The following is a 27,872-nucleotide window of genomic DNA, read 5'->3' as shown; positions in this document are numbered from 1 at the left end:
TGTCACAAGCCAGCGGCCGATTGTCCCTCACGTCGGGCGGGGCAGGGGATGACCCTGCAGTATGGGATTGTCCCCTCATTAATCCCCCGTTGTCCGGAGCCGCTCCTGGGCTGCTCCTCTGGTGCCAGCACCGGCAGCTCCATGTTCCAGAGGAGCCCAGAACCCTGCCCAGGGAACAGGGGTGAGCCAGGCGGGTCCCCGTGCTGCTCTGAGAGCACCTTGTGGGGACGAGGAGCAGAAATGCCCCAAAGGGAGGAGCTGATGGAAATTCCAGATCCTTTCAGAGGAGCTGAAGTTTCCTCGGATTTCCGTAAAGACTCTTAGTCAAGGGAAATGGGCTAAGGGGTGGCAGGGCTGGGCTGCCCTGGGGCTGTAGGGTGAGGGGTTGGGGTGCCCTGGGGCTGTAGGGTGAGGGGCTGGGGTGCCCTGGGGCTGTAGGGTGAGGGGTTGGGGTGCTGTGGGGACATGGGGTGAGGGACTGGGGTGCCCTGGGGCTGTAAGGTAAAGGGGTTGAGGTGCCCTGGGACTATAGGGTGAGGGGCTGGGGTGCTGTGGGGATATGAGATGAGAAGCTGGGGTGCTGTGGGACCACGGGGTGAGGTTTTGGGGTGCTGACCCTCTCCAGGGAAGTGAGAGCAGGACACAGACATCTTCATACCTCATCACTCATCCCCTCCGCCTCCCGGCCCCGCTGCTCCCCCACCGTGTCTTTGTGCCGGATTTTTTTTTTTAAATTCTCCTAGAGTTTTGAACTTTATTCAGCAGTGGAATAAGGGGCAAGAAGAAAGGATCCCTTTCTTTCAGGGTCTCTTTCAGCACGGCAAAGGCTCGGCAGAGCTCGGACACCCCACAAACCGCAGGCAGGGCTTTGGCAGCACTTCCAGCCAGGGACAAGAGGAGACTCTGGGGACTGGTGGATCCCGGGCAGTCCTGGACAACCCCGGAGGCTGCAGAGCTCCGGGGATGGCTCCAAGGGCTCTGCTGGCCTTGGGGCTGGGGGGAAGTGGATCCGAGAGTGTTTCTGGTGGGCTCTGGAGCTCGGTGTTGGGTTTTGCCTTGGGCTCAGGATTCCCACAAAATCTGCCCGTGCTGTCCCTGGTTTGCCGAGCCCCACGCCGCAGACAGGCCAGGGAGGTGTGAGAAACTCCAGGCTGGCTGCCCTCGCCTCCAGCACCCCAAACTGGGACAGACTGGGTGCAGCGGGCGGGACGGGACCTTTGATGTTCCCAGGGGCAGCACCCGCAGTCCCGGTGCTGGCCCTGCCTCACCCTCCGCACAGCACCACGAGGTGATCCGATCTGATCTGATCTGATCCGAGCTGGTCTGGTCCAAGCGCAGAGGGGGCGATGGAGAGCGGAGCTGCCGCCCTGGTGGCCACAGCCCGGCCGGGGTGGCCAGCGCGGGGAGGGGTCCCTGTGCCCGGCACACCAGCGGTGTCCGCCCGGGAACTACGCTCTCTGAAAGCCCCACACCTCCAAGAGCTGCACCTGGAAGTTCTCCTGGCAGAGCGGGGGGTTGTCGAAGGTCTCGCAGTGCTCCGTGTGTCCCCAGAGCAGGCTGGCGTCCAGGGACAGGGCTTGGCCTCCGCCTCCACCTGCAGAGCGGGCGCAGGGTGGGGCCCTGCTCCCCCCGGCCCCCCCGCTCGCTGTCCCTTGTCCCTTGTCCCGCTGCCGGGGCCGGGAGGGGCTCGGGCTGTTCCCGCGGGGGTCCCCGACCCACCGCGGCTCCTGTGCCGAGCCCCGGGCCCGGGGGCACAGAGACCCCGGCCCAGCGGCGGGGTGGGCGCCACCCTGGGGAGCCACCGAGAGCGGCCACCCCTTATCGACCCCCCCCTTATCGATAGCGATCGCCCCTTATCGATAGCAATCACCCCTTATCGATAGCGATCACCCCTTATCGATAGCGATCACCCCTTATCAATAGCGATCACCTCTTATCAATAGCGATCATCCCTTGTCGATAGCGATCACCCCTTATCTATAGTGATCACCCCTTATCGATAGCGATCACCCCTTATCGATAGTGATCACCTCTTACTGATAAAGGTCTCCCCTCATCTATAGCGATCCCCCTTTCCCAATATCGATCCTCCTTACCAATATTGATCCCCCCTTACCAATATCGATCCCCGTTACCGATATCAATCCCCCTTACCAATATCGATCCCCCCTTACCAATATCGATCCCCTATTACCGATATCGATCCCCCTTCCCAATATCGATCCCCATTACCAATATCGATTCCCTTACCGATATCGATCCCTGTTACTGATATCGATCCCCCCTTACCGATATCGATCCCTGTTACTGATATCGATCCCCCCTTACCGATATCGATCCCTGTTACCGATATCGATCCCCCCTTACCGATATCGATCCCTGTTACCGATATCGATTCCCCCTTACCGATATCGATCCCTGTTACTGATATCGATCCCCCCCTTACCGATATCGATCCCTGTTAGTGATATCGATCCCCATTACCAATATCGATCCCCTTACCAATATCGATCCCCTATTACCGATATCGATCCCCCCTTACCGATATCGATCCCTGTTACCGATATCGATCCCCCTTACCAATACCGATCCCCCCCTTACCGATGACGATGCCGTCCCGGGAGCCGGACATGAACATGGAGGCGGTTTTGGAGGGCAGCAGGAAGTGCCTGACGGCCAGGAACGGGGACAGGCGGTCTCTCGTGTGCGCCGAGGGCACGGCCAGGTGGTTGGGGCTGGAGCCGCGGCTGCCCCGGGAGGAGCCGGGCGGGGATTCGGGAGCGGGGGAAGGCGAGCGCTGCCGGGAGCGCGGCACGGCCTTGGCCAGCTCCGGCTTCTTGATGAGCACCCACTCGTACCTCTCTGCCTCGGGGCGCACCTGGGCAGCGGGACACACCTGGTGAGCCCCGGGCACCGCGGGGGAACGTGCTGCTGCTGCTGCTCGGGGGCTGGGGCCGAGAGCTGCGTCCGGGCCTGGGGCGGGGCAGGGACGGGACGGGGTGTCCCGGCAGGACGGAAATGAGGGGACAGAGCCGGACACAAACCACGACTCACAGTGAACACAAAGCACTCCCCCGTCCCAAAAAACCCCGATGTGGCTCCGCTCTTCTTCCTTTCGCTCCAGTCGGAGGAGAGAAACGCCCCACACACCTCGGGAGAGAGCACAGGAGCCGTCAGGGGACGGGCCGGGAGCGGAGCCAGCCCCGGGAGCGCCGGGCATCGCCCCGGGCTCAGCAGGGCGGGGGCTCTGCCCCGTCCCCTGGGGAATCAGAGCCCCAAACCCCGCTGTGCCAGCCCCAAACCCCGCTGTGCAGCCCCAAACCCCGCTGTGCAGCCCCAAACCCCGCTGTGCAGCCCCAAACCCCGCTGTGCCAGCCCCAAACCCCGCTGTGCCAGCTCCATCCCACTGTGCCAGCCCCAAACCCCGCTGTGCCAGCCCCCAACCCCGCTGTGCAGCCCCAAACCCCGCTGTGCAGCCCCAAACCCCGCTGTGCAGCCCCAAACCCCGCTGTGCCAGCCCCAAACCCCGCTGTGCAGCCCCCAACCCCGCTGTGCAGCCCCAAACCCCGCAGTGCCAGCTCCCTCCTGCCCTGTATCTGCAATCAAAGCCTCACTCGTGGCCTCTCTCCCCCTCACCCACCGCTCCTGTTTCCCCCAGCACCCCGGGCTGAGGTGTCCTGGTGGCCAGAGGTGCAGTTTGTTCTCTCCTGGGAGCTGGGACAGACCCGGGGCGGGGCAGGGACCACGCAGCCCGTGGGTGCTCCGGGAGGTGCCTGTGGGGTCACGCAGCCTGTCCCCTTCCCCAGCCCTGCCCGGGAAACGCTCACCTCCCCCTCGGTGGTTTTGATGAGCAGCACCGTGGGTTCGTAGCCTTCACAGCACGTGTAGAACCTGCAGGGGCGGACGAGGGTGGGCTCGGGGGCAGCCCTGGGCAGGCTGTGCTGGCTGTCCCTGGCACAGGGTGGCACTCGGGGATATCCCTGCCCGGCACATCCACAGGGCTCCGTGTGCCCAGGCAGTGCCCAGGTGTCGGCCCAGCCCCTGCCCTCTCCCCTAAGCCACGCTGGGGACCCTGAATGAGCCCAGCAGGGTCCCCGGCAGCCCCAGAGCTGCCCCGGGCCACTTGTGCCGCTCCTTTCTCCAGCACCAGGCCCTGCCCGGGTGTCCCCGTGCCCCGGCCCCGCCGGGCAGGGGAGGCCTCACCTCTGCAGGCTGCAGCCGTCCCGGGAGGTGGAGAAGAGCAGCAGCGGGGGGAAGAGCGAGAAGCGCTCGGGGATCCAGGACCAGACGAGGCGCATCTCCTGCGCCGTGACAGCGCTGGAGCTGAACTTCTGCATGTCCACAGCCAGGTGGAAGGACGGCCTGCGAGGGGAGGGACATCGGGGGGGCTGTGGGGCCCCTCTGCTTTTGGGGGCACGGCCCCCTGCAGCAGCTTCCCAGGGCTGGGGCACGCAGGGCTCTCCTCACCTTCTCTGCACCACGGTGATGCCCCTCTCCACCAAGGCCTTCCTGTTGGCCATCTGCAGCAGCCAGATCTCCTTGCGGGAGAAGAGGCGGATGCCGAAGGCTCTCTCCAGGAGTTTGTCCGCGGTCACGTGCTGGGCGATGTTCCTGACGAAAGCCCGCAGCTCCGCCTTGATGTCGGAGCCCTGCGGCCCGGCCGGGCCCAGCGAGAGCCTGAAGAGCTTGAGCAGGGCCAGGGCGATGCGGTAGAGCACCTTCTGGCCCTCCAGCAGGAACACGTCCAGCACCCGCACGGCGTAGGCGAAGGGCAGCCCGGGGAAGAGCCACCACAGCCACTCCGAGTACACCTCGAGGACGTTGTCGGCGGCGCCGGCGATCAGCCTGTGCGCCGCGGGGCAGTGCTTGTTGGCCAGGTCCCCGAAGGTCATGCAGGAGGCCTGGTGGGCCAGGAAGGACTGGTCGACGTAGGCGGCGTGGGGAGCGTTGCTGGCGATGAGGCGCGAGAGGCTCTCGAAGCACTGCGCCTCGTCCTGGCTGTAGTGCAGCAGCAGCGCGGCCAGCGCCGGCAGCAGGGGGCTGTGCGTGATGTCGGGGAACAGGGCGCCCACGCAGATCAGGATCTTCTTCAGGGCGGTGACGCCGTGCGGGCTGAGGCAGTAGGTGGGCATGGGGCAGCCCTCCAGGAACTCGGGCAGGGGGTGGGAGCTCACGCTGGGCTTCCCGAAGAGCCGGGCGGCCACGTCCCTGTACACCAGCGCGTCGGGGGTGACCAGGCGGCAGGAGACCTGCCGGATGAGCCGCGGGTAGAGCCGGGCCCGGCCCGCGTGGCTCCCGGCCCAGCAGCCTTCCCTGGCCAGCCTCTTCAGCTCCTTCGGGGACCGGCCCAGCACGTCCCGCGGCAGCGGCGCCGGCGGCTGCGGCTCCGGCATCTTGTCCCAGTCCACCAAGTGCCCGCGGCCCGGGCACGGGGAGGTGTCGATGTCCCACGTGTCGGCCTCGGCCGTGACCACGATGGTGACCGGGGACGAGCCGAGCGCCTCTGCGGGACAAAGAGCTTTTACTGAGCGCCTTTCACCGCCCCACCGACGGCGTCTCGCCCTGCCCGGGCGCGCTCGGCGCTCTCGCAGCCACGTCCCGGGTTTCCTTGCTCTCCCCTGCCGAGGGAAGGGCTCCGGGCTCTGCCCTCGCCCGCTCCCATCGCTCGGGGCCCCGGGGAAGTGGGGCCGGGTCCCAGCTGGGTGTCGGGGTTTCTCCTCACACCGTGAGGGCCTTTTCCCCCCTCCAAAGCCGCAGCCCCGCGGCTGGGCGCACTCACCTGGCCCGGTGCCCGAGTCCTGGGCCGGCTCGGCCGCGGGGAAGGCGGCGGCCGCGGCCCCGGGGGAGCGGGGCAGGCTGAGCCCCACCTGCAGCATGTCCCAGCTCGGCCACCCCTGCCGGGTCCCCTCTGGCCCCGCACCCGCCCGCCGTGGTTTTTAAGGCGAGGGCGAGCCCGCGGCCCCGGGGTTTATTTGGGGTAAACACGGCCAGGGGTGGAGCGGCTCCGCGCCCGCATCGCCCCTTCCTGCCCCAATTCCGAGCCGGGCTGGGGGCTGTAAACAGCCCGTGGGCTGAGATCCCATCAAACGGCAGCACGAGCCCCGAACGGAGCCTTTATTGGCCCGAGGATCACCTCGGTGTTCCCGTCTGGGGCTCGCTCCAGGGGGACACCGCGGCCGCGGGGACAAGCCCGCCCCGGCTGCGGCTGCTGCGGGCACGGCCGGGGGGCTCCGGCGTTGCCCTGCCCCGGGGAACGGTCGGTTCCCGTCGATTTCAGCCTCAGGGCCCGGCGGAGCCGCACACCGAGCGCTGCGCTCACGGACACGAGGGCTGAGCCGCAGGGAAAGCGGCCTCCAGCAGCCGGGAGAGGCTCCCGGGACATCGCCCCGGGCCCACAGTGCTGCCGCCGGGCTCAGGGCTCGGGCCGCGCTCGGCGGGCACTTTTACTGGCATCCGAGCATGTTAAAGGATGTTTATTGGCCTGTAAAAATCGGATTGTTTCTGCTGCGGTAAGAGCCGCTGCAGGGTGTTCCTGACCTACCACCCTGCCCGCAGGTCCGGCTGCACCTGCAGCATCTCCCCGAGCACCCGCGGGCCCCGCGGCACCTCCCGGGCGAGGCTCCCCCCTGCTTGAGGAGCCTCTCCTCCTCCTCCTCCACCTTGTCCTCACCTTCTCCGAGCTGGGCCTCGAGAGCAGCTCAGCTGTCCCGTCACCCCTCCCCGCCTCTGCCCCTGACCAGCAGGGAGCCCCAGGGAGTGGGGGCGAGGGGCAGCAAAGACCCCCGGGCTGTGCCGGCTGGGAGGGGGGCGAGGGGGTCTCCCAGTAGGAGTTATCCTTCTTATCTTCTTATCCTTATCTCCTTCTCCGCCCCGGAGCCTGCCCGGGGCCCTGGCGACAGCTCTGCCCCACAGGCTGCTCCCCAAGGGACAGGGCCGGCCCCAGCCCCACTCCTGGGGCCCGGGCGTCCCCACCCCGCACCCTGCTCTGCTCCCCGGGGCCCGCTGGTTCTCTGCTGCCCCAGCCCGGCGCTGGCAACAGCGGCTCCCGCTGCCTTTCCCCGGACCCTGCCGGGCCACCTCATCCTCATTTGCCTTTTCCAGGGCAGCGGCCGCCTCCTCCTGCCAGCCCGGCGCAGCTCCGGCACCTCCGGAGATGGAGATGGAAGTGAATCAGGGACAGGGCGAGAGGAAATGTCGCTTCATGAGTTTTTAATGGTGAAATATTAAATATGTAGAGGCCGCGGGGCTCGGGCTGAGCAGCCATGAATGTTTGATGGGCACGGCTGCGGGGCTGCGGAGAGCCAGGCCGGGGTACAGAGCCCAGCCCGGGGGCTGCCGGGGCCAGCGGGGGGCTCAGAGCCCCTCAGGGCAGGACGTGTCACCCCACCCAGCCCAGCGTGTCCCCAGCCCTGCCCGGCCAGAGGTAAGTGGGATTTGAGGGCAGTGTGTTCTCTGGAGAGTTTGGAGGTGCAGGTTAAATCCCTGCTTTCAGGATGGTGAAGTATCACAGTTGTACAGATCCACCTCAACAACAGAAGGCCAATAAAAAGATTGCTGCTCAATCTGTCTGTATTTATGGAGGGCAAAGTCCTCTATTGCCACCTCTGAGGAGTCCAAACCCCAGTGAAACGTGGGCTTGGTGTTGTTCGGAGCCTTTCTGGGGCTGGAACTCTCCGAGGTTGTGTTTTATGGAAACATGGCACGGGTGACTGACCTCCCCATAAAGTCATTTGTCCCGTGCCCTGTGTTTTCCAGCTCCCTTTAATCCATTAACAGGTGAAGGGGAATATTTGGCAGCGTTTGATTCTACTCTAAACAAGTTTCCAGCGAGGAGAGAGGTGTTTTCATAACAGAAATGCTGCTGAGAAACCCACGGCTGAGCAGGCGCGTGTCCCGTGCCTCCCGAGGGCTGCAGTGCAGGGAAATGTCTTTGGACAACATTGGCCTGGTAGGGAGAATGTAAACAGGGTTTTATTTTCATAGTATTTTGCCATTAGCATGGCTGACAGACTTCTTGCTTGTTGCTGAGCCAAAAATAGAACATCAAATCTAAAATAGGAAAAAAAAAACCTGTAGGGAAAGATTAGAATCCAGCACTTGCCATCTGTGAACTCTGCTCCATTGAGCCGATCTTAAAGCCTCCACTGAGGGTTTGTTTGTTTGTTTGTTTGTTTGTTTCTGTATTGGAAGTGAAATGTTTTGTTCTCTCCCTGCAGTGGGAGCCAGCAGTGCGGTCTGTGCTCAGTGATTTTCTTGGCTGTGTCCCCTTTGTGCTGTCCAGGTCGGTTGATTGGAGGGATCTTGGAAGGGACTTGGAGAGATTCTTGGAGGGATCCCAGCGGCCAGGGAGAGGAGCTGCAGAGCTCCGTGCCGTGTGGGGGATTCTCCAGCAGTGCTGCTCCATCCCACGGCCAGGAGATGTCCCCAGCTGCCCGGGATTCCTGCCGGAGCCCGGCCCGAGCCCCCCGGTGCCCGCAGGGCCCTGAGCCCCCGGGCACAGCGACCTCCTGCCCCGGCCTGGGGACACACGGGGGTTCCAGCAGGTGTGGGCACTGGGCACGGCAAAACTCAGCTCAGACTCAGCTCAAAACTCCTTTCCAAACTCAGTTCAAAACCTCAATTCAAAACACCAAAACAACTGCAACACTCAAATTCAGCTCTTGGTGTAGTTAAAAAGCATCGAGAATTTGAGAGATCCTAAAAGCTTTCAAACTCTCTCAATGTGAATTGAGAGTGAAAATGAAAATCCTCCCACTTCTTCTGTTTGTGGGAGTGCTTTGGGGAAGAGCAAGCAAAAGTTTTATGAAGTCAACAAATCTGCCTCTTTAGATATTTTTATGCCATATTTTTTTCTTATATTTTATGCATTTCCTATAACGCTGTATCATATATAATCTATTAAATGTTATTATATATTCAAATAAATCTGCATTTTTAATATACTTTAGCATTAGTATTTGTTATACCAATATTACAGTATTTCCTAAGGGGGGGATATTGAAAATGCAGTTTGGGAGGTTTTTATACTTTACACTAATTCACTAGATTTATATATTTATGTATAAATAAATTTATTTATTTATAAAATTATTTGTAAATAATAATAATAATTTAATATTTAAAAATTATAAAAATATTAAGCCCTGCTCTGGGTTCAGCCGGGGGGAAGCCAAGGCTGGCAGGGAGCACGAGAGGTAAAATCCCCGGGGAAGCAGCAATCCGAGGCTCCATCACCCCTGGGTTCCCCCATCAGCCCCACCCCGTCCTTCTGGGCCGTCCTTGGCCACGGGGCCCCTTAGGAGGGAGAAATTAAATCAATTAAGCACAATCAGCTGGTTTTTGCCAATCGGGACAGCTCAGCCTGAGCCGGAGAGGAGCCCCGGGCAGGGCAGGGCTCAGATCTCCGTGAGGATGGGTCTGCTCTGGGTCACAGCGGGGCTTTGGGAAAGGAGCTGGGGACTGCTGGGGTGGGGGACAGGGGGACGTGGGGACAGGGATGTGGGGAAAGGGGGTTGGGACAGGGGAATGTGGGGAAAGGGGGTTGGGACAGGGGAATGTGGGGACAGGGGCTCTGACAGACCCCCAGGGCAGCCCAGGGCACAAGGGCCAAATCTGGGCAGAGGAAGAAGCAGAGAAGCTGAATCAGAAAGAGAAGGGAATGAAAACTTTCCATGTCCTGGACACAGTGGTCATTCCCCTGACGCCAAGGGGCTCACAGGAGTTGTCACAGTGCTGGCAGAAGCCCCTGGGTCTGTCACGGAGCCGGGAGCAGCTAGGGGAGCTGTCACTATGGGCGGAGGAACCTCTGGAACGGTCAGAGCGCCGCGAGCAGCCCCCGACGGTTGGAGGAGCCACAGTGCCTCTCTCCGGGACTGAGAGGAGCCACAGGGCCGGTCCTGGCCGCCTGGAGTAGCCGCAGGGCTTGCGCAGGTGTGGCAGCAGCCCCGGGGCTGCCAGCGGCGGGGCGGGACAGCCGCAGGGCACGGCGGCAGGACAGGCGGTGGCCGCAGCGATGGCGCACGAGGACATCACCTGTTACCGGGGACAGTACAAGGAGAGGTTCCTGCCCCTGCTCAGGTGAGGGCTCCTCCATCCTCCCCTGCCGCGACAAGCCCCCATCCCTCCTCCCTTCCCTCCCGTGCCTCCCTTTCCCCGCCCCGTCGTTCCCTGGAGCTGCCCTGGCCCTGCCGGGGGTCCCTGCAGGGCAGGGCTGGGGAGCCCACGCTGCCAGAGGGGCTCTGAGGTGGGGCTGGGGGTCCTGGCCACCCCCGGGACACAGCCCAGCTCCCAGAGCAGCCCAGCGTGCTGCCGGGATCCGGGGAAACCTCCGGAATGTGCGGCAGGGAGCTCCGGCCGAGAGAGGAGGACTCCACGAACTCGTTCGTCTGCCTCCTGAAGAAGATGAAAGAGATGCAGCTGATGGAGAAGGTTATGGAAGAGACAAAGGAGGTGAGGAAGCTGGGAGGGGGCTGGGACGTGGCTGGGGGGGTTGGAGGGTGGCAGGGGGTGGCTGTGGCAGCCGTGTCACCCTGGCTCCGGTGCTGCCAGGCCTTCACCAAGAGGATGGAGGCGCGCGCTGAGCACTGGAGGGACTTGCACACCAGGAGGGCCCAGCTGGAAGCCCACGTGGTGACATCGAGGACCACTGTGAAGGTACCCCCAGCACACCTGGCACACCTGATAGTCCTGGCACACCTGGCACAGTGCCCCTGCTCAGCCAGGTGGGAGGTGTCTCCTCCCAGTGCCCTGGAGTGACCCAGCTCCACCTTCCCCCCCTTCCCTCCCCTCTCTGCTGCTGAGAAAACCTCACCAGGAGAACGAGAGGCTGCAAACCCAAGCCCTGAAGAAAGCCAAAGAAGAGAAAGTGGAGAATTCCAAAAAGGAGAGTGAGCTCTTGAGGGCCAGGAGGGAACTGGAATCTCTCAGAAAACAGCACCAGAAACTCTCCAAGAAACTGCGGAAGTACTCCCTGTTCAAGAGGTACCTGGAGGAGGTGGTGGAGAATTCCCAGGTGAGCTTGGACGTGGCTCAGGGAGTGCCTCACTTGGGTTTGAACCTGAGGGGACGAGGTAAGGCCAGGGAAATGAACACTTGCCCAAACCCAGAGACTCCAGGCAGGGTGGGAAGGGTTCCCTTGCAACCAAGGTGGGCCACAGGGAGCAGGGCCAGGAGAGGAGAACCAGAACAGATGGAGGGTTGAGAAAACTGAACAAAACCCATGAGGAGGGGAGAAAGCTCAGCGCTGAGGGGAAGGGGCCCCCTTGGTGTCACCACCCCAGGTCACACGGATGGTTTGGGAGAGGTGACAACTGCCCAGGAACGGGCCCCAGGCAGTTGTCAGGAAAGCTGGGCCTCCCCTCCAGGGTGCTGGGACACCTCTCCATGCATCCCTCATGCTCCTGCTGCCTCCCAGGGACACGGAGCTGTTGTGTTCCCTCCCAGCTCCTCTGGGGCAGAGCTGGGACACCTCCCCTGTGCCGCTGCCAGTCCCAGCGTGTCACCAGGGAATGAATGACACGTCCCTGGTGCTCAGGGACCAGCAGGGACAACAGAGAAGGGAAAATCTTCCAGCTGGGGCGTCCTTGGCCCTGCTGAGGGCAGGGGAGGGCAGGGCAGGGTGTCACTGACCCCAGGACCCTGCGCTGCAGTTCCACGACATCGACGACGTCATCACCTACTACAAGGCCCTGGTGAGGACCCGCCAGGACCTGCTGCAGTCCCAGTGGTGGCACCGGCAGCTGCTGGAGCAGGGCAAGGTCCTGCAGCAGCAGATCAGGGCAGAGAAGGAAGCTGAGATGCTCCAGTGCAAGGATGACCTGGTGCAGCTCCAGGAATCTCTCGAGCAGGCTCAAAGGGACATCTGCCAGTGGGTGAGGAGCCCTGGGGTGGGCAGGGGAGCTCCCCAAGGCCTGGCAGAGTCAGGAGTGCCTCCTCCTGCAGCCGGGGGCTCGTGGCAGGCCCCAGCAGCAGGGTTTGGGATGGGAGGAGATGCCTGATCCACCCCTCCAGGGGCTGCAGCAGCAGGAGTGAGAGCGCAGGCGCGGGGCGGGTTTGTCACCCAGGAGGTGACAGTGGCAGTGCTGCTGCAGGGTCTGTCCCTGCCGTGGGGGCTGGCAGGGAGGACGTGCCGGGCTGGGCACTGTCAAACAGCTGGGTGGGGCCTGGATCTGCTCCCACCACTCCAGGCTGGAGCTGGCCAAGGCTCCTTCCCAGCCCGGGTTCAGGGTGGAATGTGGGGGCTCCAGGGCGGGGTCCCGGTGCTGGAGCAGCTTTTGCCCTCGTGTCCCCCAGGAGGAGCGCTGGGCCCAGGCCCAGGACAGGGCTGCCAGGAAGGCCCTGGAGCTGAAGTCCCTCAGCATGGCCATCCACAGGCTCTTCCAGGCCGCCAGCGCCCAGCTGCAGCCTCAGGGCAGGGTGGCAGCCGGGGACAGCCACGGGCAGCTGGACACGGTAAACCGGAGCACAGCCCCCTCCCCGCCCGGGAAATGCAGCAGCAATGGCTCTCCCCAGGCCAGCGGGAGCCCCCAGCCCCAGCACACCCTCCCCTCTCCCCTGGGCTCCCTGGGGACACCAGGAGAACCTGGCCCTTCCCAGCAGGTGGAGAAGGGAATGGGGCTCTGTGGGGCAGGAGGAGGGGGAGACAGGCAGGGACAGGGGGGTGTGGGGGGCAGGGACAGATGTTTGGGGATGTGGGGGTGCAGGGATGTAGGGTTGAGGGGATGTAGGGACAGGGGGAGCAGGGGTGCAGGAATATGGGGATACAGGTACAGGGCGTCCAGGCTTGCCAGGATGCATGGACCCAGGCATGCAGGGACAGGTGATGCAGGGATGCAGGGACAGGTGCTGGAGGAATATGGGGGTGCACGGACAGGGCATGCAGGGGTGCAGGGACAGGTGCTGCAGGGATGTGGGGGCGCAGGGATGCAGGGACAGGGCATGCAGGGATGTGGGGGCGCAGGGATGCGGGGACAACAGGGCATGCAGGGACAGGTGCTGCAGGGATGTGGGGGCGCAGGGATGCAGGGACAGGGCATGCAGGGATGTGGGGATGCAAGGGACAGGGCATGTAGGGATGCAGGGACAGGGCACGCAGGGGTTCGGGGGTGCGGCGATGCAGGTCCAGCCACGGCCAGGGTTTGCTTTCATTCCCCCACAGAGGCACACCCTGGCGCTGCACGTGCTCCCTTGTCCCGTCACTTGGCTTGGGGACACCTGCCCTCCAGGAGGGACGACGGGCAGACGCTGCCTCCTGTCCCCATCCCCGTCCTGAGCCCTCCCTCTCCCGCCCCAGATCCGGCAGTTTATCCACGACCTCCAGGACTTCACGGAGGACATGAAGGAGCGCAGCCGCGCTCTGTGAGCACCTGCCCGGCCGCCGAGGGAGCAGCGGGGCGGGCAGGGGAAGGAGAGAACCCCGCACATACTGCAGACTGAAAAATAGAACAAATATTTTAATGCATCTTTCATTTCCTGCTGATCTTCCCTGCTCGTCTGTGAGCCCGAACACTCAGGAGCAGAAGAGAGGGGAAGCGGGGGGGGGGGGTCTCAGAGGTGTCAGAGACCCTGACGGTGCCACCAAGGGCTGCTGCCTGCTCAGTGCTAGCAGGGGACAGGAGCTCATGGGACAGGAGCACTCTGTCCCTGCCCTGTGAGGGATACTGGGGACACGGCTGTCCCCTGCCCTGTGAGGGACAGAAGTGAAATGTGGCTCAGAGGCAGAAATGGAAGGGTTTGGGATCTTGATGCAGCAGCAGGAGCTGCTCTGGGCATTCCAGGAGCTCCAAAGGCCAGCCTGAGCGCTCAGGGTCAGGTTCCTGTCCCTCTGCCCACCCTGCCGTGTCACAGCTCCTGAAAAGGCACCTGAGCCACCTCCTGAGGGAAAACACCTGCAGAGCTCCCACCAGACATTTATTGGTTTGGGTTGAGATCAGTGCACACGAGCCAGTGTCACTCCTGTGGGCTGGGCGCCGTCCCCAGCAGCTCCAGCAGTTCCCTGTGCCCAGGGGAGCAGCTGAGCCCCCTCCAGGAGCCCGGGGGCCACGGGAGGGACAGACAGACAGAGCCTGCCCCTGCTCCTGCCCACACCAGCGCTGCTGCCAGCCCAGGCTGGCTCCAGAGGGGGCAGGTCTGGAATCCAGGGCTCCTCCTGGCCTTTGGCTCCCTCCCAGCCCCACCAAACTCACGGGCAGGGCAGGACAGGGAGGAGCCTTTGCTGTGCGTGGATCCAAGCAAATCCCTGTGGGCCAAGCCGAGCAGCCCTGGGGAGGTTCTGGAGGAGCAGAGAGGCCCAGGATGGGATCAGCTCCAGGATGGGACCACCCCATAGACACCCCCCGGGTGCAGCAGGGTGCTCTCCAGACAGCAACTCCAAGTGGTTTTTCTCCCTCAGCCCCGGTGTGGGGTGCTTCATCCTGTACCCTGGGCTCCCCGCTGCTGTCACGGCTCCCAGGACAAGGTGGGATGTGGTGTCTGAGCTGCCCTGGGGGATGTGGGGCCACCAGGACCTGCTCCAGCAGCCAGACCAGCCTGGGCCCTCGGTGCTGCTGCTGCAGGGGACTGTGGACAGGGCTGGACGTTGGATCCCTCGGAGCAGAGCAGGGGGGACACTCTGGCTGCACACCTGGGGAGCAAAGGCAGCGGGTGGCAGAGCAGGAATTCCAGCCCCAGATCCCCGAGTGCCTCCCTCTGCAGGGGCCGCGGAGCCAGCCCTGCCTTCCAGAGCACCCTCTGCCCTGGGATGGGCTCCGGCTGCCCCTGGCCACAGCGACATCTCCACTGGCACGAGATGAATCCTCCCCCCGGGGCTGCAGCCCCCTGGACCTGCGGCGGTGCCACCTTCCCCTCCCGCAGAGCTCATCCCACACGGGGCCGGGGGGGCTGCGGCTCTGTGCTCATCACCCACGGGGTGAGGCCCTGCCCAAGCCCTGGCGGCACCTCCAAGGCCAGGTGGGGCAGCAGGCGCTGTGCAGCAGAGACAGGCACAGGTGCTCCAGGGGGGATGTGTCACCCTGACCTTCAGCCAAATGGTTGTTTCTCATTCTACTGGAGCTTTCTCACGATTTAAACATAAACAAGACTGACGGTTTTGTAAAGAACATTCTTTCCAGGGGGAAGGACAAGGTGATAAACCTGAGTTGACCACTGGGGTCAGAGAGGTGTTCCTCTCGTCTCCCAATCCTTGATCACATTCCCAATGCTATTTAAACCCCAAATCACAATGAGCTTTCTCTTTCTCTGCTCACCTCCCAACCTGACTGAGCGTGGTTCATTCGTGTCCTGATTTGCGACATGGATCCCAGGCCCCTCTCTGTCAGTCTCCTCAGCCTCCCCCTGGGGTGTCCTGGGGAGGCCAGGGCAGGCTGCACGGGCAGGCAGCACCTCTGTGCCTCTGCCATTCCCAGGGAATTCAGGATGGCAGGGGATGGGAACTGCTCGGTTGGCTCAGCAGCCACACGATTGTCCTGTGCCACTGCCCGGGGCAATCCCTGTTCCCAAAATCACGGCTCATCCCTGTTGGGCTCTCCAGGAACAACCAACCAGCTCCAAGGAGGGGCCAGCACCAAGGCAGCCCCTCCTGACCGTGCCAGATGTGCCAGATGTGCCCTTACCCCGGCTGTGTCCTGTGCCAGGGGCCGGCAGTGCCTACATGATGGAGCAGGTGAAGCCACAGCACTCCTTGAGCAGGGTCAGCCCCGTCTTGGTCATGTAGGGGGCCGAGGTTTGCTGTCCCCTCGATGTCATCTTCTTCTTCTCTTGGACAGGAGCTGCGGGGAGAGGGATTTGGGGCTGCCTGGGGGCCAGGGCACAGCCCAGGGCTGCTGCTCACAGCTCCTCTGGGGCTGCTGCTGTCCCCTCAGAGCTCCTGCACCACGGGGACACTGCCCTGGGTGCCCTGGGGTGTCCCCTCAGAGCTCCTGCACCATGGGACACTGCCCTGGGGTGTCCCCTCAGAGCTTCTGAACCATGGGGACACTGCCCTGGGGGCTCTGGGGTGTCCCCTCAGAGCTCCTGCACCACGGGGACACTGCCCTGGGTGCCCTGGGGTGTCCCCTCAGAGCTTTTGAACCCTGGGGACACTGCCCTGGGTGCCCTGGGGTGTCCCCTCAGAGCTCCTGCACCACGGGGACACTGCCCTGGGTGCCCTGGGGTGTCCCCTCAGAGCTCCTGCACCATGGGACACTGCCCTGGGGTGTCCCCTCAGAGCTCCTGAACCATGGGACACTGCTCTGGGTGCTCTGGGGTGTCCCCTCAGAGCTCCTGCACCATGGGACACTGCCCTGGGGTGTCCCCTCAGAGCTCCTGAACCATGGGGACACTGCCCTGGGGGCTCTGGGGTGTCCCCAGGGCTGGGAATGCCTCCCAGCACCCTGGGGAGGTGACAGAGCCCAGGGAAGGGGGTGGCTGTCACCAGAGGACGTGGTGCCCATGCTGCATCCCCCTGAGCTGTGAGCCAACGCTAAAGGGGCAGCTGAAGTCTGCCGGCCCCGAGGGAGCCCCTCTCCGGCCCCGTTCTCACAGGACGTGGTGGGAAGTGCCAGGAGGGAAGTGGATTCCTGACTCTGTCCCAATTCCAGGTGTTCCCACGCTGTGATCTCCAGCACCAGCGTCCCCCTGTTCCATCTCCCCACCCTCCTTCAGGTGAGCAGGCAGGAAAATCTCAGAGTGCTGGGGAAGGGGACAAAGGCCAGGGAGGTTCAGGGTAAGGAATAAACCCCATCAGCACCCACCTGCTCTCTGGAGGTAGCTTTTGGAGAGCTTGCTCTGCAGGAACTCGGCCATTTCCTTGTCCTCTTCCCTTTCCCTGTGACAAAGAGCTCAGTTACTGCTCGGGAAAGGAGCAGCAAGGCCCCCAGGAGCTCTGGGAGGGTGGCACACAGCTCAGAGGACGGGTTGCACTGTCCCCAGCACTGGCAATAGGTGACACCGGCTACCTGAGCCTCTCAAACTCCACGTCATCCACCAGGAAATCCCGCGTTTCCACCAGCTTGTGGATCTGCTGCACCAGCTCCTCTTCCCTCTGCTTCTCCTCATTGGATTTCTGGTTCTCTGCAGCACAGGGAGGAGAGATCACACCCACAGTTCACACAGCTCACACCCACAGGGAACTGAGTTCACACCCACAGTTCACACAGCTCACACTCACAGTTCACACAGCTCACACACAGAGAGCACAGCTCACACTCAGGGAGCAGAGCTCACACTCACAGAGAGGAGCACAGCTCACACTCACAGTTCACACAGCTCACACCCACAGTTCACACAGCTCACACTCAGGGAGCACAGCTCACACTCAGGGAGCACAGCTCACACCCACAGGGAGCACAGCTCACACTCAGGGAGCACAGCTCACACTCAGGGAGCACAGCTCACACCCACAGGGAGCACAGCTCACACCCACAGGGAGCACAGCTCACACTCAGGGAGCACAGCTCACACTCAGGGAGCACAGCTCACACTCACAGAGAGCACAGCTCACACTCACAGAGAGCACAGCTCACACTCACAGAGAGCACAGCTCACACTCAGGGAGCACAGCTCACACTCACAGAGAGCACAGCTCACACTCACAGAGAGCACAGCTCACACTCACAGGGAGCACAGCTCACACTCAGGGAGCACAGCTCACACTCAGGGAGCACAGCTCACACCCACAGAGAGCACAGCTCACACCCACAGGGAGCACAGCTCACACTCAGGGAGCACAGCTCACACTCAGGGAGCACAGCTCACACTCACAGAGAGCACAGCTCACACTCACAGAGAGCACAGCTCACACTCAGGGAGCACAGCTCACACTCACAGAGAGCACAGCTCACACTCACAGAGAGCACAGCTCACACTCACAGGGAGCACAGCTCACACCCACAGGGAGCACAGCTCACACTCACAGAGAGCACAGCTCACACTCACAGAGAGCACAGCTCACACTCACAGTTCACACAGCTCACACTCACAGAGAGCACAGCTCACACTCAGGGAGCACAGCTCACACTCAGGGAGCACAGCTCACACTCACAGAGAGCACAGCTCATACTCACAGAGAGCACAGCTCACACTCAGGGAGCACAGCTCACACTCAGGGAGCACAGCTCACACCCACAGAGAGCACAGCTCACACACAGAGAGCACAGCTCACACTCAGGGAGCACAGCTCACACTCACAGAGAGCACAGCTCACACTCACAGAGAGCACAACTCACACTCACAGTTCACACAGCTCACACCCACAGGGGCCATTCCCCCGGCCAAGGCCAGGCCTGCTCTGTTCCGCTCTGCTCTGAGTGTGGGGGCAAAGCCACCCCAGAGGAAGCAGCAGCTGGATGCAGGTTCCAGCTGCTGGAGGAGCAGGAATCTCCCACCCCCCGAACCGGTGCAGAGACACCCGGGCAGTGTCCGAGCGGCCGTCGCCTGCCCGCTGGGCCTGGGCCACTCCGTGTGGCTTCATTTGGCCACCACACAAAGGGGAGGCACCGGCCCCCAGCACCGGCTATTTGGGGTTAATTAACACCGGCTAATCAGCAGCCTGCAATCAGGAAGAAGAAGCTGGCAGGGTTAGGGTCCCGCTGGACAAACAGAGCCCCTTTCTTCCCCCAGCTGGTGTCAGAGCCCAGCACGAGCACGGTGATGATGTGAATCATTCGAGGCACCTTGGCTGGGGACATCTGCAGCCCTGGCTGGGCTCTGAGTAAGCACTGACGTGTTCCCGTCTTTATCCAAACCCGAGGCTGCCGCGACTGTCTCACAACAACAGGGACGGGCAGGATTTTTCCAGCACAGGCTGGTCTGAGTCAACTCATAAAGAAGACAAAAAGAGCGGAATTTCTGCTCTCAGCTGAGTCTGGGAGTGCTGAAAAGGCAAGAAACGAAAGCCCAAAGCAGATGAAGGAAAGCCAGGCTCGTTTCTCCAGCAGCAGAAAAGACGGATTTCTCTCTGCTCTGAGTCGTGGCTTAGGGAAAGTCTTGGTTTATGGACTGGAAGGTGCTGGAATTAAAACCCCCGTGAGATTTGGGTCTGTTTTTCAAGGAGCTCCTGGTTTTATGGCAGGATGTTCTCCTGCCAGGCTGAGCCTCCGAGGCAGCTTTACTGAAGTGAGCAGGACCCGAGTGTCAATGTGAGCAGCACCTGGGCTCTCTCTCCGTGCTGAAGGCTCCTGGCACGGCCAGCACGGCAGTGGCACCTGCCAGGGTCACCCTGGGCTCTGGGGTGGCCCCGGGCACAGCACTGAGGGGACACAGCTGGGCCCTGCCTGCCCTGGCCCTCGGGGAGCTGCCCGAAGCCTCACCTGGCAGCGCCAGGAGCTTCTGCAGCTCCGTCTTCAGCCGGCTGATCTCCTGACAGAGCTGGATGTCGTCCATCCTGCAGGGACACAAACGGAGCCTCTGAGGGGAAAGCTGGGGGAGAAGAGCTTCAAAACCCCCGGAGCAACACCCAGGCAGTGCCTGTGCTGGGGATCCCAGATTTCCCTGCCTTCCCCTGGGAAATGCCAGTCCAATTCATCCCAGAGGTTTTTTGGGGCGCTGCTTATTGGCAGAGAGAAAGATTCATTACCTTCCCGACAACAAAGCCTTATCAAAACCTGGCCCATCCACCAGTCAGGAGCCGCTGTGTTTCTCCTGGTCCCACAGAAAATACCCCCCCCCCCAAAAATCCCCAAAAAGAATCCCCAGGTAATCCCCAAAATCCAAAAAGAAGTGCAAGCTGCTGCCGTAGAAAATGATCTTTTTTATCCTGACTTCCTGCAGAATTAAATAAAGGTAGAACCATGAAATGTAACAGGGGGTGTGCAGAGCACCGGGGGGGGGGGGGGGCGCAGGGACAGCAGAGACTGCTGGGGATTAAACTGATTGCACTGATTAAAATGAAAATGAACAGCCAGATGAGGGCTGAATGATTACTGCATTTAAATGGAAATTAATTCTGGACGACCTGATAGGGAGAATAAAAAATAATAAATTCTCTTTTCAATTAAAATTAGGAGGGGTTGCAGGGAGAAGCACCCAGGAGGCTCGGACTGCTTCTACCCCAGCTGGTGCCAGCCTAGCTGGTGCCAGCCCTGCTGGTGACACCTGTGGCAGCATCAGCCAGAGCCGGGTGTCCCTGGCTGGTCCCAGGGAGCATTGAGGGACCAGGGTGGAGCTGAACCCCCCCAGGAATCCCAGACCTTTCCTTCTGCGCTGTGAAGGAGAAGGGTTTGGGGCCCTGTTGTTTTCCAGAGCGCAGACACCTCAGAAACGCAGGAATGGTTTGGTCTGACATTTCCAACAAAGAGCAAACCCTGGTTTTTATCGAGGTCACTGCTCTGCTCATCTGCACAGCCCAGGAGGTTTCCATCTCCCTCAGCCCTGCAGTCCAACCACCCTGAGCACCTTTTCCCTGCACTGGGGAATCCAAAAAGGCCTTGCAACCCCTGCATCCCACCTCCCGGAGCCTGCCCTGCGGAGCCCAGCTCCGGGATCCCCCTTCTCCAGCAGCCCTGGGATGCTCCTCAGCCTTCCCAGCCTCGCTCCTGGGCCCTGCAGGGCTGAGCTGGAGCTCCCACGGCACCCAAATCCTCCCAGCCGGGCAGTCCTGGCGTGTCCCAGCACCCACGGGGTTGTTTCTGCAGCCAAGCCCACCAGGAGATTTCTGCAGCAGATTTCCTTTTGGTTCCCGAGGGAGGAACCAACCTAAGGGTTAAAGGCACACCAGGGCTGGGGTTTGACAGCACCTGGGAGGATCAGGCACTGCTGCCATGGAAAGCCTTTGAGAACTACACTTCTGATGATGTCCAAAAATCCTTTTCAACAATGAGCTCAGGGGGAACCGTGCCTCGAAGGGGCTCCAGACCTGAGCCTCTGAAGCAGCTCAAAGCTCCCACTCACACCGGATTTCCCCGGGGATTTCCAGGCTGCGGGTCCCTCAGTGCAGGACAAAGGCAGCACAGGAAGTGCTTCAGCCCAGGAAACATCACCTTTGCCAAAATCCCGGTTTGTGCTGGGCTGGCAGGGTGGGATCTGAGGGCTGGGATAACTACAGCCCTATCAAAAAACCTAATCAACCCAAACTGTGGATATTAGTCAGGCCTTTTCCTCCAAACACATCGAATCTCCTGACACACCCATGGGAAACGGCCTGTGTTTCCCCAGGTGCTGCTGGGCACCATTTCCACACAGGGGTTTAGGTCTGGAGAACCTTATTCCAGAACTTGTGTGATTGTTGGGATGGAAGCGGGCGAGGAGCAGCCCCAGCCCTGCCCATCCCCGGGGCTGGCCCTGGCAGGGAGGACAGACACTCACATGTAGCGCAGCTCCGACTCCCGACGCACCAGGATCTCCCGGATCCGCTCGATCCTGAACAGCTCCCCCTCGATGTCGTCGATGGTGGCGGTGGAGTCGGCCATGGACACGATCTCCTCCTCTGGAAAAGCAGCGGGAGGCGCCTGAGGTGGTGGGAGAGCAGCAGGGACCGCAGGAGGAGCAGCAGCACGCGCCCTGCTCATGGCACTGTGCTGGGACAAAGCCCCTCATCCCCGGGGGTCTCCCCCTCCCCGAGCAGCAGGAGGGAGATGCTGGAGGGAAGGATGGGACTGTCCCTTTTGTTTTCCAGAGCTGGAATACTCCAGCATGTCCAGCACAGAGACCTGAGCCTGCCCAGCACCCTCCGAACCCCGGGCACACAAAGCTCAGAGTCACAGGGGTGAAACTCCTGCTGCTGCTCCCCCTCCATCACACCCCCCAACCTTCCCAGCCCCCCGTTCCGCTCCCTCACCCTGGGCAGTGCTGAGCACCACATCCAGCCCCCACCTGGGGAAACCGAGGCCGGGAAAGGAGGGTCACCTGCTCAGGGCAAGAGGCAGGAGCTTCACAGGGAAATGTGGGATAAAGGGGCAATGATTTATGTTTTGGAGGGATGGATGGGGTGAAATCCCATCTGCCTCCATCCGTGGCTCTGAGCAGCAGCTCTGCCTGCCCTCTATGACTCTGTGACACACACAGATCCCACTCGTGTGCTCCGGACTGTCCCGTGGATTTCCCCGTGGGGGCTGTGTGGATCCTGCAGTGACTCCCAGCCAGTTCCATGGGAAAAGCCGAGGATTTGCTCCAGGCCAGCTCCCAGCCTGGTCTGGCTCTCGGACATGATGCTGAGCCTGTCACCAGTGGAGGCAGCAGCACCTTCATCCCACCCCATCCGACATTCCCGGGGTGTGCTGAGGCCAGGGGCTGCAGCAGAGCCAGGCTGTGGGAGAACATCCCAAACCCTTCCAAACAGGCCTGCAGGGGCTGAGTCTGCTTCCTCTGAACCTTCACAGGACACATCTCCCCTCAGAGGTGTTGCCTTCCCGCAGCCCTGGGGCCTTCTCTGTGCACGGAGCGGGGAAGGCGCAGCCATGGAGCTGCTCCAGGAGCAGGAATCTCCCAGCAGGGATGTTGGGTGTGTGGTGTGGGCATTCCAAACAGCAGCCAGGCCAGCGCTGAGGGTTCCAGGGCAGGAGGAGACAAGCCCGAAGGCACGAGGCCGAACACTCTGCACTCTCTGTCCTCTCCCCGTCACCTAACACTGCTCAGGAAACCATTCCCAGAGTGGGACGTATTTCCAAGACTTCCAGCAGGGAAGGTTTATTGTTGGAAATCCAATGGTTTGGATTCGTGTGAGAGGTTTGGAGAAGAGTTTTCTGCTGTTTCTGGCTTGGGAACCCATGAGGATTTCCCAGAGGTTCTCTCCCCCTCCCTAGGCGCAAAGGCCACGCTCAGGGCATGATTCGTCCCTCCTTCCCTGTTCCTGGGCTGCTCCCAGGGGCCGCTGCTTGACCAGGACAGACAGACGGACAAAGCGCTGGGTGGGCGGCCTCTGCACAGCCCCTCCCTCCCTCTGCCTCCTTTCCTGATGCGGTTGCCAAGAGACCGGCTGTGGTGGCAACAGCATCACCAAGCGGTTGCCAAGGAACCAGAGGTGGTTGCCAGGGGACCAGAGGCAGTTGCCAGGGGACCAGAGGCTGTGTCCGAGGGACCAGAGGACACCACCTTGCCCTCACACACCGCTCCCAAGTCACCTTTCTGCTGGACACTTACCAGGTCAGGAGTGTCCTGTGACATGGGGACAGCGGGAAGGTCACAGCCCAGCCAGGGCCCCAGGGCTCAGCTCACCTTGGCTGTGCCTTCAGCTGCTGTGGTCAGGTCCTGGCACTCTGAATCCCTCAGGAATTCCAGGGAACTGCTCCCCAAAGCAGTCAGTGCTGGACAAGAAGCTCTGACAGGACCTTTGTGTCCCTGGAGCTGCTGAACTCAGGGCAGTGCCAGGAGAAAACTCCTGGAGAATGATGCCCACAAACCCTGGGAGGGTTCACCTGGAGGAGGGGACACCCAGGGCAGGGTGTTCATTAAAGCTGGGATCAAACCCAATCCAAATCTCCCTTTGGGGGCGGACAGGGACGGCCCCAAGTGTGGCTACACTGCCCAGGAGTCCCTCTGGTCCCAGAGCAGCACAGCCATACAGAAAACTCCCCAGAGAAACCCCCCGGTGCCTGAGCCAAAGGGATCCTGCCTGGCACCATTCCAGCCTGGCAGAGCAAGGAGCGGGAGAAAGCTTTGGCAGGAATTTGGAGACGCTCTGTTCGTCACACGCAGCCCAGGGAGGGGCCTCCACTGGTGAGGAGTGCGATGGCCAGAGACTTCCACTGCAGGCGGTTTGGGAAGACATTTGGGCAGGCAGCAGCCAGCCTGGCGTGAGTCACCGCAGCCAGCGGGGCAGGCTGAGCTTCAGGCAATTTTCTTCGTGATTGAAGTTGGGCAATCATTTGGCAGCCCCCTGTGGAGGGGTCTGGGCTCTTTGTGGGGGCACCAGACCGAGAAGCCTCGAACTCAGCCGTGTGCTTTCCTCTGCTCCTACAGCAGGGACTGGGGACAGCAGGGACAGGGGACATCCAGCCTGTCCCAGTCAGCTCCTGCTCCTGCCAGCAGGGACAGGGGACAGCAGGGACAGGGGACATCCAGCCTGACCCCCAGCAGGACAGGAGGCTCCAGGAGCTCAGCTCTGCACAGGTTCAGTCTGAGCTTTGCTGGCTGGGAGCAAAGCAGCAGAGCAGCACCCGAGCAGCACACAGGGATTGTCGTCGCCACGTTCTTACCTGTCCCAAAGTTCTCACCCCATGCCCAGGTCCCCCGGAGCTGGGAGCTCACAGAACTGCACTGAACGGGCGAAATCACAGCCACACAGCCCTGCTCACAGGCACCCATGGGGGTCACGGCACCCATGGCGGGTGTCCAGGACGTGCCCAGCACCCTGAGCCCAGCCCCTGGCCCACCCCGGCGTCACCAGCTGCTGGAGCAGTGATGAAGGTGCTCAGAGCCCGACGGGAGGTGAAGGGGAGGATACGCACTGCCAGGAGAGGCACGAAGGAAAAGGAGCGAAACTTCCCACAGCTCACCCAGGGGCTGAGCAGCTTCGTGGGCACCACACGCCCCCCAAAGAGCACCGAGCAGGATGTGACAGGGGCTAAACGGGAGCAGGGAGGGACAGGGAAGGGGAGAGGTCGGAGGGGTGGCAGAGCAGCGGAACCGCAGGCGCCTCCCCTCCGCACAGCCCGGCGCTGCGACCCTTCCTCCCAGCCCAAGGTCGAGGGCTCTGCTCAAGGCAATTCCCCTGCTCGGCATCCCCCGCTCTTCTCACCCGGGGTTCTGCTGGAGGAGCAGGGCAGACAGAATGGGCACGGGCGGTGTAGGGCAGGGCGAGGCCCCCTGTCCCCCAGGGCCGCGCGTGGCAGCGCAGCAGCGCCGTGTCCGGCCGGGCAGCAGTAGCGGGATGTGACGGCGCTCCTCCGGTGTGTCCCTCCAGACATGCCCCGTGCCCCCCTTCCTCCCACACAGCCCCTTCTCCCCGTCCTTTCTCTGCTCCAGCCACTCGCTCCATCCATCCATCCCTCCATCCATCCATCCCTCCCCACGGTGCCGCTCCGGGGACCCCCGCCTGCGCTCCGTTTGCTGGATGAAGCCGCCGGTCCCCCGGCAGCTCCCGGGGCTCGGGTGCCCGGATTTCCCCGGAGCCCCGGGGGCGGGGGAAGTTGGGCTCGGGCGGTGCCGGTCCCGCCGCGCTCACCTGGGCCCGCTCCGGCCGGCGGCCAGCGGGTGGATTCCATGGATCCGTAGCGAGGAGAAGGGCGGCTGCCCTCCATCCGCAGCCCAGCGCGCTCTGCTCCGCCGGGGCGGGGGCTCCCGCCGCTCCCTCCGCTCCCTCCGCTCCCGCTGCTCCCGCCGCTCCCACCGCTCCGCCGGGGCGGGGGCTCCCGCTGCTCCCTCCGCTTCCACCTCTCCCACCTCTCCCGCTGCTCTCACCACTCCCTCCGCTCTCACCGCTCCGCCGGGGCGGGGGCTCCCGCCGCTCCCGCCGCTCCCTCCCCTCCGCGCCCCCCGCCTGCAGCCCCCGACCCCCGCGGCTCCACCCGGGCCGTGCCCCCGGCTCGTCCCGACCCCTCTGGGGCCGTTTCACCCCAAAACGCGCAGCGCTGAAGGCGCCCCGGCTCTGGGGGACACGGGGGTGGGACACGGGGTGCCAGGGCCGAGGCACGGCACCCAACAGCCCCCCAAAACCCGCTGTGAGCCGGGGCAGCTGCTCTTCCCTGTAGAAGCAACTTTTCCCCACGGAAAAACCCAAGAGCGAGAGTTTGAGCCTCGCTCCGAGGGCTGAAAGCCAGCAGGGTGGCAGCAGCGGGGGACGCTCACCTGAGCGGGACCCTGGTGGCCTCTCCTCCCTCTGGCCGGGACAGCGGTGACAGTGCCACTGTCCTGGGGGCTGGTGGGGACGGGCGGGGGCTGCAAAGGCTCCTGCTCCCAGGGCTCTGTGCTCCCCGAGCACCTGGCTGAGGAGTCACAGCTGTGCAGGGACACGCCTCAGCGCCCCCTCCCCAAGTCACAACGAGGGGACGCACGGGTGTCCTCCGCTGGGACACTTCTCGGCCTTTAGGTGACACCGATGTGACAGGCACAGGTCCAGGGCCTCAGGGACACTTTGGGAAGTGCCACTGTCACGGAGCAGGGGCACAGTGACACCAGGGACAGGGTGGGGCGACCAGCCCAGAACCAGCCCCTGGGCTCTGCTGGCAGCAGCCTCATCTCCAGCCAGTGAAACACAAACCTGAGCAAAATCCTGGAATTCCCACCTCCAACAGCCAGAGAGGAGCTCCTGACTTTTGACCCAGTCGAGTGATTTGAAGCAGAGCACGTGCCAGAGAGAGGGTGCTTCATTCTTTGGGGGAAACTGGAATATAAACACATTGAGGAGGCAAAAATTAAGAGTTTGTATGTCAAAACGGGAGAAAAAAGGACATGGGAGCTGCTGCTCTGGGATGGAAAAGCAGCAGTTCTTGCTCCAGAACTCCTCTGAAAATGCAGGAGCACGTCTCCCAGGAGCAGCACAAGGGCAGGAGGCCATGGAGGTGGGCTGGAATGACAAACGGGAGTTCCAGCATTCCAGGGAATTGATCAGGAGCGCCTTGGGTCTGTAAGGAGCTCCCAGCTGGGGGACAGGGCCACCCCGGGCTTGGTTTGGGTGTCTGGATGTGCAGGGAAGGAGAGCCATGACGTGGCTCCTCTCACTCATGAAATGATGAGCACCCAGCAGCCCCGGAACCAGCGGGGCTGCAGTGACTCACCTTGTTTTGGCCACTCCAGAGCGCACAGAAAATGAACCTGTAAATGTTTTAATCAGGCCTGCAGGCAAACACCCTCCAGGATGACTTTCACTGTGAGCAGCCAGACCTGCTGGGGGCTGAACTTGAGTTTAACGCAGTTTATACGCTCACTTGATCCCTGATCAAACCAGGGGCGTAAATCAGGCGGCCCAGAGTCACAATTCACACACCACTGGATCTGCTGGGTTGGACGGAAGCCTCCTGGGCAAACCCGCTGTGCAGAGGGAAGGGAAAATCAGGGACAGGAGCAGCCCGGGCTTCTTCCCCTGCCCAGGTCCCGGAATTCTGGGGCTGAGAAGTTTCAATGGGATCTTCCCCTGCTCCTCCTTAGGGAGATGTGCTCGTGCTGTGAAGGGGCAGGATTTAGGGGAATGCCCAAAAAAGCTCAGTGTCGGTGTCATTTTCTTGCACAATAAGGGTTTTGGTCGTTTTTTTTTTAAAGATTATCAATCCATTAACCACGTCCGGTGCTGACTCAGGGGAGTCACCCCTCTCCGGAGCTCCGGGATGGACAGGCGGCACTTGTCACTCCAAAGCTTCTCCTTCCTGCTGAAACTGGAATCCAGCAGCTGCTGCTGTGCCGAGGCGGATGAAAAGGGCACAGCTCTCCCAGGTAATCGGCTCCTAACGAGGGCAGCGCTGGCAGCTGAAGCAGCAGCTGCATTTCAAACCTTTCCAGCTCTTTCTGCGCCTCTCACAAAGGCCCTGGATGTGCTGCGAATGGGGGATGAGCCCGGCTGCAGGCAGATCCCCCATTAACGCCCTTTGTTCCTCAGGTATTGCATGACAATAAGACCGGGAGAAAATCCTTGACATCAAAATTGCTCCGCTCGCGTTTGAATTCCTGGGAGAAGATAACATCTTAATAAAAACTTCCAGCTATTCTTGGCGCGGGGACAATTCTATCTATAGAGCCAATCCAGCGGAGCATTGTGCTGGCACAGAGCACCGGTGCCAGGAGGAGAGGGAGCTAATTACCCTGAGTGCATCTGATGCGCAGATAATGCGGGATCCGTGCATACAGAGAAAGGAATTACCGCCCGGGAGTCCTTTCCTGGTCTCCAGCGCTTCCTGGCGGGCGCGCGGCGCGGCAGGGTGACACAGCCAGGCCATCTGCATGTGCCGGATTAAATAGGCATTTCCATAAATATTCCGCTTTTTGCAGCTGCCTGTCTCGGGGCTTGTGAGCCACTCAAATCCGTCCCTCCG

The 27,872-nt window shown here is 62.1% G+C and overlaps 3 protein-coding genes across 4 annotated transcripts; 1 reads left to right on the top strand and 2 right to left on the bottom strand.

Annotated features, from left to right (window-relative positions):
- Nucleotides 1-720: 720 nt before the first annotated feature.
- On the bottom strand, nt 721-5,916 carry LOC136299281 (TBC1 domain family member 24-like). Its single transcript, XM_066200743.1, has 7 exons — nt 5,780-5,916; nt 4,468-5,503; nt 4,204-4,362; nt 3,828-3,891; nt 3,055-3,150; nt 2,602-2,878; nt 721-1,594 (listed from the first exon to the last, which is right to left on the bottom strand). Exons 1-7 carry the CDS (start codon nt 5,874-5,876, stop codon nt 1,449-1,451), a joined length of 1,875 nt encoding a protein of 624 aa, XP_066056840.1. The 5' UTR covers nt 5,877-5,916; the 3' UTR covers nt 721-1,448.
- A 3,682-nt stretch (nt 5,917-9,598) lies between these two features.
- On the top strand, nt 9,599-13,519 carry CCDC42 (coiled-coil domain containing 42). 2 transcript variants are annotated; one of them, XM_066200391.1, is made up of 7 exons: nt 9,599-10,077; nt 10,344-10,449; nt 10,549-10,653; nt 10,814-11,011; nt 11,649-11,870; nt 12,292-12,450; nt 13,292-13,519. In XM_066200391.1, exons 1-7 carry the CDS (start codon nt 10,013-10,015, stop codon nt 13,358-13,360), a joined length of 924 nt encoding a protein of 307 aa, XP_066056488.1. In that variant the 5' UTR covers nt 9,599-10,012; the 3' UTR covers nt 13,361-13,519. The 2 variants fall into 2 exon arrangements, with proteins under 2 accessions (XP_066056488.1, XP_066056489.1); XM_066200392.1 differs by lacking the exon at nt 13,292-13,519 and having other exon boundaries at nt 11,649-11,866; nt 12,292-12,429.
- Nucleotides 13,432-25,280, bottom strand: LOC136299080 (bMERB domain-containing protein 1-like). The gene is made up of 7 exons (XM_066200394.1): nt 25,073-25,280; nt 21,277-21,397; nt 19,284-19,357; nt 16,932-17,046; nt 16,728-16,801; nt 15,609-15,764; nt 13,432-14,620 (listed from the first exon to the last, which is right to left on the bottom strand). The coding sequence occupies exons 1-6, from the start codon at nt 25,146-25,148 to the stop codon at nt 15,643-15,645; spliced, it is 582 nt and encodes a 193-aa protein (XP_066056491.1). The 5' UTR covers nt 25,149-25,280; the 3' UTR covers nt 13,432-14,620; nt 15,609-15,642.
- Between the last annotated feature and the right edge of the window lie 2,592 nt (nt 25,281-27,872).

Source organism: Chamaea fasciata, unplaced genomic scaffold, assembly GCF_029207755.1.
Source record: "Chamaea fasciata isolate MVZ Bird 193981 ecotype frontalis unplaced genomic scaffold, bChaFas1.0.hap1 SCAF_19, whole genome shotgun sequence".
In the NCBI taxonomy this organism is placed as follows: Eukaryota; Metazoa; Chordata; class Aves; order Passeriformes; family Sylviidae; genus Chamaea; species Chamaea fasciata.
Note: the sequence above shows the minus strand (reverse complement) of the source record. Positions and strands in the feature narration are given on the sequence as shown.

What these genes read in the sequence shown, in the direction of transcription:
- LOC136299080 (XM_066200394.1), bottom strand. Translation starts at nt 25,148, where the DNA reads ATGGAGGGCAGCCGCCCTTCTCCTCGCTACGGATCCATGGAATCCACC. An exon ending in GTGGAGTTTGAGAGGCTCAG is followed by an intron (nt 16,802 to 16,931) that starts GTAGCCGGTGTC and finishes TCTTTGTCACAG; the next exon opens with GGAAAGGGAAGAGGACAAGG. An exon ending in AAGCTACCTCCAGAGAGCAG is followed by an intron (nt 15,765 to 16,727) that starts GTGGGTGCTGAT and finishes CTCTCCCCGCAG; the next exon opens with CTCCTGTCCAAGAGAAGAAG.
- CCDC42 (XM_066200391.1), top strand. Translation starts at nt 10,013, where the DNA reads ATGGCGCACGAGGACATCACCTGTTACCGGGGACAGTACAAGGAGAGG. An exon ending in CATCGAGGACCACTGTGAAG is followed by an intron (nt 10,654 to 10,813) that starts GTACCCCCAGCA and finishes AAACCTCACCAG; the next exon opens with GAGAACGAGAGGCTGCAAAC. An exon ending in AAAGGGACATCTGCCAGTGG is followed by an intron (nt 11,871 to 12,291) that starts GTGAGGAGCCCT and finishes CGTGTCCCCCAG; the next exon opens with GAGGAGCGCTGGGCCCAGGC.
- LOC136299281 (XM_066200743.1), bottom strand. Translation starts at nt 5,876, where the DNA reads ATGCTGCAGGTGGGGCTCAGCCTGCCCCGCTCCCCCGGGGCCGCGGCC. An exon ending in GGACTCGGGCACCGGGCCAG is followed by an intron (nt 5,504 to 5,779) that starts GTGAGTGCGCCC and finishes TTTGTCCCGCAG; the next exon opens with AGGCGCTCGGCTCGTCCCCG. An exon ending in GACGGCTGCAGCCTGCAGAG is followed by an intron (nt 3,892 to 4,203) that starts GTGAGGCCTCCC and finishes CCGCCCCTGCAG; the next exon opens with GTTCTACACGTGCTGTGAAG.